At 44.4% G+C, this 12,020-nt stretch overlaps 1 protein-coding gene across 3 annotated transcripts in view; it reads right to left on the reverse strand.

Moving 5' to 3' along the window:
* The window catches only part of LOC135921225 (uncharacterized transporter YutK-like), a 251,210-nt gene that overhangs the window by 2,683 nt on the left and 236,507 nt on the right, over positions 1-12,020 (reverse strand). For all 3 annotated transcript variants that reach the window (XM_065455539.1, XM_070529860.1, XM_065455538.1), the window contains one exon: positions 6,328-6,508. In XM_065455539.1, the coding sequence (XP_065311611.1) occupies positions 6,328-6,508 (181 nt within the window). The remainder of the gene's footprint in view (positions 1-6,327; positions 6,509-12,020) is intronic.

Genomic DNA, 12,020 nt, shown 5'->3' on the forward strand with positions numbered 1-12,020 from the left:
CAGTGTAAATGTAGACGACAAGTAGCTTTTGAGCGAGAAGGAACAATTTCAACCAAAACAATAAATAAAATACAAACAGAATACCCACACAGAAAGATAGGGCTCCTTAGAATATAGATGGGCAAGCTTATAGTAGAGGTGGGCCAAATAAACTTGGGGTTGGGTCAAGTTGAAATTTGGGGTTGGGTCAAAAATTTGGAGATGGGTCAACTTGAAATTTGGAGGTGGGCCAACTGAAATATGCAAGTAGGCCAACTTGAAAGTTGTAGGTGAGCCAACTCGAAATGTGGGGTGGACCAACTTAAATAAATTAGGGGGTAAGCCAGCTTACAATTTGAGGGCGGGCCAACTTGATATTTGAACGTGGGCTAATTGAAATTTGGGGTGAGCCAAATCAAATAAGTGGCTGGCCTAACTTACATTTGGGGGTGGGCCAACATATATTTGGTGGTGAGCCAACTTGAAATCTGGGGGTGGGTCAAGCTAAATTTGCGTGTGCACCAACTGGAAAAGGGGGGGGGGGGGGCGGGCCAACTTAAATTTAGGGGTGGGTCAACTTGAAGTTTGGTGGTGGGGCAACTTACATATGGGATGGCCAACTTGAAATTCCGGGTTGGCACAGTTGAAATGTGGGGTTGGGCCAACTTGAAATTTGTGGTTTCACCTACTTCATTTTCGGGGTAGGCCAAAATGAAGTTTGAGTGTGTGCCAACTTGTGATTTTGGGGTGGCCCAATGTCCCACTGAACACTGCTCAGCGACCTTCGAGCTGTCAACTCCTGGCGGGCAAGCGAGCGTGTTGAGACGCTTGCGGCGTTTTCCCATTGGGCATTAGCGACGCGCAGTAAGAATGCAGGCGAGAGCTTGCGTGGACAAGGAACGCGCGCATAACACAGGCTTGCGAGAGCAACAGCGAGGGTGACATGGCATCGCGGCGATGGACTCTCCCCTCACGCAACGCCTCACGGGCTACTGCAACAGATGGCGTTCCCTTTCGACCTCTGCTCCGTCGAGGCGCGCTTGTGCCCGGCGTTCTGGCTCATTCGTACGGTCACGTTGAGGCGGCCGGATGCGGGGAGAAATTCTGACAATTGTCTACTATAGCCTAAGCATTCTTTGCCATGGGAAAGGCTATGCGTAGAGGCACATAAGCTAGGAAAAGCAAGTAAGCAGAACTAAGCAAAAACGAAGTTACAGCCCAGCCCAACAATGATTACGCATTACCAGGCAATTGGCAGAATTTCTGTACATTTCTTTCTGTTGTGCAAAGCCCTACCGATTTTTGCGCCATCGAGCATTCTGCCTATCGCAAATTTTCACCCCGAAGTTTCACTGTTACATATGCCTAAAAAAAAAAAAAGCCGCCTGTACAGTCAAGAGCAAATGCCTATGCACCAGAGGTGCCGCTAAATATATTTTTTCTTCGGCGCTTAGGCATAAAAGCCGAAATCAAGTAGCACTGCCTACGTGCGCCTGTTTGACTAGTGTCAAGCATTAAGACAATTTCACGCTACACAGCTGTGGTAGAACTTATTATTATTATTATTATTATCATCATCATCATCATAATCATTGTTGTTGTTGTTTAGCTGATGGCGTGGTTTCTAGACTTTTGCTCTGGACTGTACAGAGCACTGGCGCATGATGAAGCCGACGTCACTGCATTATGTGAAGAAAATCGAAAAATATTTTTTACACATGCTCTTGAGCAAGCGAGTTTACCAAAGGTGTTTATAATAACACTGGATCTATGAATAGCAATTTACTTCACCATTGCTTAAAGGGACCCCAATAATATTAATAAGCTGGGTGGGCAGACAGGTTGTTCTGGAACACCAAATCTGTCATTCTTATTATTTGAGACCCGGTAAGCCAAGAAAGACGTACTGGTGTACGTCTCTCGTTTCAACTTTCCTTAATAGTTTTTAAAAAGTTGACAGTTGCATACGCTAGAGAGGATGAAGGCGAAAGCCTGGGCGCTCACGAGACATTTATTAAATTACTTGACATTCTCATTCGAATGCTTTGTTGCGTCCTATTGTTTTCTCTCTCCAAAGGTCGTAGGTTCGAGTGCCTAAACGAAACTGTACCTAAACACCAAAGGTCGTGAGTTCAACTCTCACCAATGGTCGTGGGTCGAGTGCCTTAATTTAACGTAACACCAAATGTCATGGGTTCGACTGCCACCAATGGTCGCGGGTTCGACCGTCAGTAGTGGCACCATGAATTTTGGTGGCATGCTTTGGCACCACCGAAGGTCGAGGGTTCGACTCCCATCAAAGGTCGTGGGTTCGAGTGCCAAGATTAACTTTGCCTTAACATCAAAGGTCGTGGGATCGACCATGAATGCTAGCATCATCAATGTTGGTGCCATTGAATATTGGTGCCAAAACGCCGGATGGTCAATTCTTCAATAACGCCGGACAGCGGATTTTGCGACTTATGAGTGACTTAAGGCTTTCGTCTTAAGAGGAAGCTTTAGCTCGGCTGCTCCTATCTAAATACATGTAAAAGCAGAATTCATTTTTCTCGGCAACCACTGCACCAAATTTGACGAGGTCTGTTGGATTTAAAAGAAAAACTTAAAATCTAGTGACTGCTGGTTTCGAAGTTTCGAGTTAAGTTGTCAATTTTTTATTAAAAAAATGGCTGTGGCTTAGGTAAGGTTAAGCCCAGGATGCGAAGCATACTAGCCTTTATTTTAGTTGTTGAACCACTGTTTAGCCTGGTGAACTGCTGTTGCTTGGCTATATTTGGTTCGGCTAGACGAAGAAACAACTCATGCATTACTGCTTCGCCTTCAAGAGTGGAACGCGACAGCGTTCCCGTCGACCCGCCAAGGGGTGTAAGACAATGGGCTACAGGGCAGCGACTACGCGCCCCGCATTGGACGCGGTGAGCGTCGAGCAAAGCAGCGTTCGGCGCGGCAACGAAATGTGCGCCTGAGCAAGAGACGCACGCCTTAGAAACAGCTCGTTTCTAAGGCAACACCGCATTCACTAGAGGCGCTTTTGTACCGCTTTGAAGCATCGTACTCGTGGCTCAGTGGTAGCGTCTCCGTCCCACACTCCGGAGACCCTGGTTCGATTCCCACCCAGCCCGTCTTGCAAGAGTTGAGCCAAAGCCACTTCTCCTCTGTCGTGACGTCACGGTGTCACGTGGTTTCATGGCGACACCGCCGCGCCTGAGGAGCTGGGTTGAGCTCTCGTAATAAGCTTCGCATAAAATTGGCAAATATCGCAAATTTTCAAAAAACGAAACTATCAAGTTTACAACTTTGTAACTCAACAACGAAAAATGATAATATGGTTCTGTGAATTGAATCTAATAGCACATCTAAAGCGGACAAAATTGATGTGTTACACATGAATATAAATAAATGTACTAATAGGGAAATACAACTTTTGCAAAACCCTTGTAACCAACGTAACAAATTCACGTAAAATGTAAAATGACATGTTGAATTTGTCCGCTTTAAATTATCTAGTGGATGCCGCTTACAGAACCGCGATATCAGTTCTTGATGCAGAGCTATGAATTTCTAAACTTGATGCTTCTATATTTTTCAAACTGTCAAATATTTGAAAATCGTTTTAAGAAAATTCAAGCCCTAAATCGAAATTCCGCTTTCAACAGTCACTAGAATTTAACTTTTTCTTTCAAATGCAACAAATTTCATTAAAATCGGCCCAGGGGTTATCTCATAAAAACGTTTTTGCGTTTTACATGTATTTGAATAGGCTGCGTCCGAGTTGGGTCTGATCTAAAGCTTCCTCTTAAGTTGGTAAATAGCTAATAAATGCATGCGTCTACTAGATTACTGCGCATTTTAATATCTTACCAGTTCTATACTAGCCAGTGGCTAGTTGAGCTAGTAAGTACTACATTTACTAGCCAGAGAGGAGTGTTAGTAGTTTTTACTACGTAACTACTTAGCCACTAGCATCTCGTGTGGTATGATTGTGGCAGTGTTATGCAAAAGTTAGAGAAACGCTAGCATTGTTCATTATGTTGGACTAACCGTTATGTGCGACGTCGTAGCACGCATATATGCAAACGGAAGACTATAGAAATTTGGGTATAAAGCTTTGATTGTTTATCTAAATACATAGGTGCTTACCGGTGCAACATTAGTTCCCTCAAACTAGGGCTATATACACCCGAAGCTGTTCCTTAGGTACCGCGTGGTGTAGAAGCTTTATCGTTCCTCTGTATGTGTGTTCTTGTTATACATGTATATATGCATAGTGTACCATAAGGTGGTATTCTCTGGACCGCCTGCCGTTGCAATTCCCTCCTCGAAGAGGCAGGACGGGTGTCGAGTGAGCTCCTGAGCAACACATTTGCAATGTGGTAAACGCGGTTTAAATCATGGATCCGCGACCACAAATAGGTGCGGTGCTCACGCATTTCGCTCACATTTAGTGCTAAATCTCCACTGACTCTTTCAATAGAGAACATTTCACCGAGCAAGATATTTTAGAGCAAAATTTTGGAACCATATGAAGGAAAGAAACAAACCGATTTCACAAATAATAATTGAGGGCACATCAATAACTAATGACGAAGACATAGCACAACATTTTAATCAGTGTTTTCAAAGTGTATTTGCAGTGTCAGATGATTGCATTACTATGCTTCCTGTGAAACAGGTATTCCATGTGGATTCTATTTCTTAAGCTGGAATTGTGAACATGTTGCATGTTGGTAAACCTAAAAACCAAAGCTTCTTGTGGCCCTGACGAAATCCCTAACATCTTTCTAAAACGTTATCCTGAATTTATTGCCAGCTTTCTTGTACGAATTTTTTCTGCGTCTGTGCTGTCGGCACAACTGCCCGATGAATGGAGAGTGACCCGAGTTGTTCCAATATTTAAAAAAGGAGAACGACTAAGATTACAAAATTATCGTCCCATTTCTCTGACATCACAATGCTGCAAGCTCTTGGAGCACATCGTGGCAAACTATATAAAAGAATTCTTAGCTGAAAACAATGTGCTCACGGAGTTTCAGCATGGCTTCAGAAAGGGTTATTCGACTGTAACGCAATTGGTATCAGTGATTCATTCTTTTGCTTTATCTCTAGACAATAATGGCCAAATAGATGTAATATTTTTAGATTTCAGAAAATCCTTCGATAAGGTTCCGCACGACAAATTAATATTCAAACTTAGAATTATTGGCATACCTGACATTTTCATAAACTGGATTATTGCTTACCTGAGCAAACGCACTCAGTACGTTACAATAGGTGAACATAGCTCGGCCACCCTCCCAGTCACATCAGGGGTGCCCCAAGGTAGTGTCTTGGGGCCTTTACTGTTTTTAATTTATATAAATGACATTGTTAAAACCATAACTCCTGGTGTGCAAATTAGACTGTTTGCCGATGATTGTATTTTGTACAGTGACATAACTTGTCAGAATGATCAGACTGCCCTCGAAAAGAATTTAAATAACATATTAAAGTGGTGTAATGAATGGGGTATGTTTATTAACGCTGATAAATCCGTATTTCTTCGTGTTACTCGTAAACGCTAGGTTCTTCAGCTCTGCGTGAAACTCACAATTACAAATACTTAGGTGTTACTTTGACTTCCACATTGTCATGGAACATGCTCATTAATGATATTTGTTCTTGTGCTTTCCGCAAATTTTGTTTCCTAAGACACAAACTGAAAATGCCCCTCCTAACGTGAAATTACTGTGTTATTTTACATTTATTAGACCAAAGTTAGAGTATGCATGTATATCATGGGATCCTTACACTAAATCAAATATCGTGCGTCTTGAAAAAATACAAAGAAAGGCAGTCAGGTTTATATTTAATAAATTCGAAAGACTGGACTCTCCCTCCAAAATTATGACAGAAAACTCCATATCTACTCTTGAATCGCGCCGAAAGCTGCTAAGACTTGAATTCCTTTCCCTTCTTCTCAACAACAGGCTTGAAATTAAACCATCGACTTATATAACGCCTGCACTAACACGGCAAACAAGACAGCATCATCCGGATTCACTAACACCCTATTATGCTCGAACTAACACGTTTAAATTTTCTTTTTTTCCCAGAACAGTATCAGACTGGAACGACAGTTTACAGACACAGTGTGACTAAAATTTGTATAAATCTGCATTTGTTTGTTCTTAATTTCTTCTCTTTTGTTTGTATACGTTCTATGGCCCCTCTGCTTGGACCGAAAGGTCTGCAGTATGTACTAAATAAAATAAAAATAAATAACGAAGCTCTACCAGTCTAAACTAACTTAATACTTCTTATTATGGTCGCTGTTACAATCCGGCATAGTAGAGGAGGCTGCGCACGCACAAGCAAGGCAGCAGTTGACGACGTTGACGCCGAAGGCGGTGAGCATGGCGGGAGCCACGAGTTTAGATAGCTCATCCGTGCGCCCCGGCGACAGGAGCTGCAGTACTGCGAGTGCCAACCCGCTTGAGGCGACGCTCACCGAGCAGCACATGGACATCGTGGCCACAGTCTGGGTGCGGCGCTGCGCAAGCGATTTACCACTGCTGATGTTCCGGACAGTTTAGGCACTTTGCGGTGGTTGTAAGGCGCCATTATTATTATTATTATTATTATTATTATTATTATTATTATTATTATTATTATTACTATATATTGACATCCCGTTGAAAGGGCGCGGTCACAAATTGTCATCTAGTCTACTTGGCTTAATCAGGTATGTTATGCATGCTTTTCATTCTAACATTTTTGCATACACCTATCTTTTCATTGCGATAGCAATTATGTGGACACTCTGGGCGCATTTCTGCCGCCCGCTTCGCCGTCGCCGTCGTGAGGTTCCGTATAAAGTCCACGGCGATAAAATCGTCGCCGCGCGCTGTAGGCTGCGTCTGCGAGGGTGAGCCGGCGATCGCGGCTCAATCTCGCGCACGCAACGACGGAAAGCGGGGAGAAAGCGCGCTGCCATCCGTTGAGCGGCTGCAGGAAGGTCAATTCGCTCGCTGCTGGTGCCGCGTTTCTCACTGCAGCATTTTGACAGCGAGTTTCTAAGATCATCGAGTGAGATGCGTTCATGTTGGCTTCTACGCGCATGACACCATGCTTGTTAATTTACTTATACTCGCAGACAACTTTCTGTGGCTATGAAGGGAAAACTACGGAAGCAAAGCGCGTTGCTCTTTGAGACTCCACTTGGGATGTAGAACTCTTACGGAGGCAAAGAGTCCCAAGTTTCAATCCACGTTAGTTGATGCTGCAGAAGACAAAACATAAACACCTTATTAGGAACAGCTAAATAAGACAGAACCTGCCACTTAGTACAAAGGTTTACTTATTTTACGGCTTCTCCCTTCCGCGTCTAGGGAAACGTGAAACAGTCGCACGTGGAAGCTGCGCCGATTCAGCGTGTGTTCCTAGCAACCAAAAGAACCGTCAAACGCTACCGAACTAGCGTAGCACTTGTACATCAGCCACGCCCTCGTAGCTTTCTCTACTTAGCCACAGAAAGTTGTCCGCGTGTATAGTTTCATTTCATTTCATTTCATTTTCATTTTTATTCCTTAAAGACCCCGTAATGGGGTATTACATAAGGGTGGGTTACACAGAAATAAGGAGAAACCATGTGTTAATCTATGGTGAAAGGTGATTGGTGACACTTTCTATGAAGGTAGATGGACAAGGGAAGGCCGCGGTGTCACTCGGAAGGCCATTCCAGTCAGCAGCTGTACGAGGAAAAAATGACGTCGAAAAGGTAACGGTGCGTGCACGTGGGCGCGCGACTTGAAGAGGATGACCAGTGCGGTTAGATATGCGTGTTGGTGGAACAATGTAAGGCGGGATGCCCATCGAGCTATGAAAACGTTTATAGAATAAAGAAAGACTGGCAATACGGCGGCGACGTGCCAGAAGGGGTAAATTAGATTCTAATTTTAGTGATGACACACTCACATCATAAGAATACGCACGATGAATGAATCTAGTGGCACGGTTTTGAAGTGACTCAAGGGCGTCTTGAATATAAGCTTGTCGCGGGTTCCAAATTGGTGAAGCATATTCCAATTTTGTTCGCACGAGAGTTTTATAAGCTAGCAATTTTACGTTCTTAGGTGCATTATGTAGATGACGTCGCAAAACTCCAAGTGTTTTATTTGCAGATGATATGACGTTAGTGACGTGCAAAGCCCAAGAAAGGTCATGGCAGAAAGTGACTCTCAGATACTTAAACGATTGAACAGCTTCGACAGGAACGCTGCTAATCGCATAAGAAAAAACAAGTGGAAAGCGGCGGCGGTTGAAAGATAAGGTTTTGGATTTGTGAGGGTTAAGTTCCATGAGCCAGTCATCGCACCATTGCTTTCCATGGTTAAGATCACTTTGAAGGGTTAATTGATCAGAGGCGTTGGCAACAGTGCGATAAATAACACAGTCATCGGCAAACATTCGGATATTACAAGATACATGAGTTGGTAGGTCGTTATTGTAAATAAGGAATAAAAGCGGGCCAAGGACGGACCCTTGCGGAACGCCTGATGTTACTGGAAGGGAAGCAGAGGTAGCATTGTTCACAAAAACCGCCTGAGAGCGGTTATTTAAAAATTCACGGATCCAATTTATGATGTCGGGGTGAAGATTCAACAGTGAAAGTTTGAGTAGAAGGCGTTTATGGGGTACTTTGTCGAACGCTTTCGCGAAGTCCAGAAAAATGGCGTCAGTCTGAAAATTGCAGTCTAATATATACCTATGTATACTATGTATACCTATGTCTACCTATGTACCTATGTATACCTATGTACCTATATGTACCTATATGTACCTATGTACAGTCTCGTCCACTCTTAGGGTGAACACGGCTCACCGTGGCCGCGCTCCGCGGGGCGCCAGTGCGTCCGGCGCGGCGGCGTATCGAAGCGAAGCGGCGCAGGCGCACACGGACCTAGGGGAGGTGCTTCGCGTCGTCTGCTACAGCGCTGGAGCGCGCCGCCTCTTGCTTTGCTGTAAAGTACACTTCGCTAGACCCAGGTGACTGAGTGACCGAGGCGGCATTGCGGGAAGGCGTACTTCACTAACTGGAGCATTTTCCAGCTGGTTCCGTCTACAGCTTGTGAACAGCTTGCTTAATCAATATACATAAACAGAAACAAGCATCTCACCACATAAATCACTTCGCATGTTTTTTATAAGTGATGAGGGTAAAAATAGTCATTTTTTCTCGCGCTCTTAATTAGGCTGGGGCCTAGAGGCGACGCTTGATAGTCGTGTCAGGGACGTCACCCAGCCTGAGGCTGTTCTTAATTTCTGGAACGGTGGAGGTCGGGTTTGCAGCAGCCACCGCAACAATGGTCACTCTTTGCCGGGCTTTACAGGGAGCATCCGCAATTCTTCCTTCCTTCTTGTAAGCCTGGACTACACTATTTACAGTTTTCAGTGGCCTTTTTGTCATCTCCGATATAACGCGTTGAGAATAGTTTTGTAGGCACAGATCTACAATGCGTCGTCTTTCTTTTTCCAGTACCCGCGACATGGCTAGTTTCCAAAGCGCACCGGGGAAATGAAATGATCCTGCACATTTACAGCGTTTTTATCGCCGAAGTGCCATGGCAATCAGCAACCGAGCAAAATGCAATTCATCATGCAAGTCGACGGGAATGCGTGTAATGGAAACACCTCTGGTGTCTTTCCATTTGGCGAGTCATCCCAGTATCTGTAACGCCTGAGTGGCCAGTCACCCAGTTGAGTAGTCGTTGGCTGCACCGCATCATCATATTAAGCTAGGATGGGGTAGCATGACCTACGCAAAAAAAAAAAGGGAGGGGGGGGGGGGCTCAGCGGTTGATCGGGCTGACGCCCATGGTCAGTTGAAAAGTAGACTGGCCTTAAGAGGAAGCTTTAGATCGGGCCCAACTCGGACGCAGCCTATTCAAATACATGTAAAACGCGAAAACGTTTTTATGAGATAACCCCTGGGCAGATTTTAATGAAATTTGTTGCATTTGAAAGAAAAAGTTAAATTCTAGTGACTGTTGAAAGCGTAATTTCGATTTAGGGCTTGAATTTTCTTAAAACGATTTTCAAATATTTGACAGTTTGGAAAAAATAGAAGCATCAAGTTTAGAAATTCATAGCTCTGCATCAAGAACTGATATTGCGGTTCTGTAAGCGGCATCCACTAGATAATTTAAAGCGGACAAATTCAACAGGTCATTTTACATCTTACGTGAATTTGTTACGTTGGTTACAAGGGTTTTGCAAAAGTTGTATTTCCCTATTACTAAATTTATTTATATTCATGTGTAAGACATCAATTTTGTCCGCTTTAGATGTGATATTAGATTCAATTCACAGAACCATATTATCATTTTTCGTTGTTGAGTTACAAAGTTGTAAACTTGATAGTTTCGTTTTTTGAAAATTTGCGATATTTGCCAATTTTTAATAAAAAATTGACAACCTAACTCGAAAATTCGAAACCAGCAGTCACTAGATTTTAAGTTTTTCTTTTAAATCCAACAGACCTCGTCAAATTTGGTGCAGTGGTTGCCGAGAAAAACGAATTCTGCTTTTACATGTATTTAGATAGGAGCAGCCGAGCTAAAGCTTCCTCTTAACACGACAATCTGGCTTGGGCCGGGCTTAGCGCTTACAAACGGCGAGTCCGTTTGCCGACCACCGGCATGCTGTGGGCAGACGACACCATGCCGGCCTCATGACCGTCGGTTTAAATGTCGTGGCCGCCTCCGTCCAACACACGGACCGGCCACTTCCCCACGACGGCAACAGCATCGCTTGTCCACGGCAAGGGTTCCTGTGCCGTATTCATATTTGGGTTTTACCCACTCAGCCCAGCCCGCCCATGTTTTACTTCACCTAATCAATGTAATCAAATAATTGACCGACGATTCCTCAAAATGGGAATGCGACATCTTGCATCAGGTAGCCGTCAGAGGACCAGCACCGCTTCGGTAATTTTACACAAGCTGTGACAGCAAGAATGAATTTAGTTTTTTTTATAGGATGCAGAAAGATGAAAAAGGGGAGTAAAATCGCCGCCAAATCAGTTGCTATGCCGGGGAGAGCACTTTCCTACATCGCGTAAAGCGCTCCATGCTCTCCTACCAGCGACATTAACGCGTCAAGAAAAGAGTGCGAAGCAGCGGATATCACTTCTTAGTTGTTGTCGAAATAATAGTATTGCCCTCCTTAATAGTAAAATCCATGGCAAACATGATGATGCGTGATTGAACAATCGCTGTCTAACTTTCTGCGAAATTTATAGCGGGTTTCGGTCGTTTTCTTAAGTCAATTCAGCACATTCGTTCTAGCATCAAGACATGAGCGAAACGGCGCGCTAGGCTCTTCACATGATGACTCCAGCCTAATAGGTTTCTCGGTATGCACTACACCAAGTGCTGTGAGAGTAAAATAAGAGGGCCCCAGCCTAATAAAGAGCGCGAAAAAGTGACTATTTTTACCCTCATCACTTATGAAAAACATGCTAATTGACTTATGTGGTGGGAAGCTTGCTTTTGTTTATGTATATTGATTAAGCATGCTGTTCACAAGCTGTAGACGGAACCAGCTGGAAAATGCTAAAGTTAGTGAAGTGCGCCTTCCTGCAATGCCGCCTCGGGCACTCAGTCACCTGGGTCTAGCGAAGTGTACTGTACAGCAAAGCAAGATGCGGCGCGCTCCAGCGCTGTAGCAGACGACGCGAGGCACCTCCCCTGGGTCCGTGTGCGCCTGCGCCGCTTCGCTTCGATGCGCCGCCGCGCCGGACGCACTGGCGCCCCGCGGAGCGCGGCCACGGTGAGCCATGTTCACCCTTATGCTATGTTCACACTACGGTCGTAACGCGCGTAACAGCTCTTTTGGCTTATCGAACGTAACGGCTGTAAAGAACGTTACGGCAGTTAAGCCGGCACCTTTGTTCATATTTACTGCTGCTTAAATTACGGCTTTTACAACAGGCCAATCAAATTTGGAGCTGCAGAATCGACGTCACCAGCGGTCCAATATGGGCTCCTGCCAACATGCGAGCG

Source organism: Dermacentor albipictus, unplaced genomic scaffold, assembly GCF_038994185.2.
Source record: "Dermacentor albipictus isolate Rhodes 1998 colony unplaced genomic scaffold, USDA_Dalb.pri_finalv2 scaffold_34, whole genome shotgun sequence".
NCBI classification, from domain to species: Eukaryota; Metazoa; Arthropoda; class Arachnida; order Ixodida; family Ixodidae; genus Dermacentor; species Dermacentor albipictus.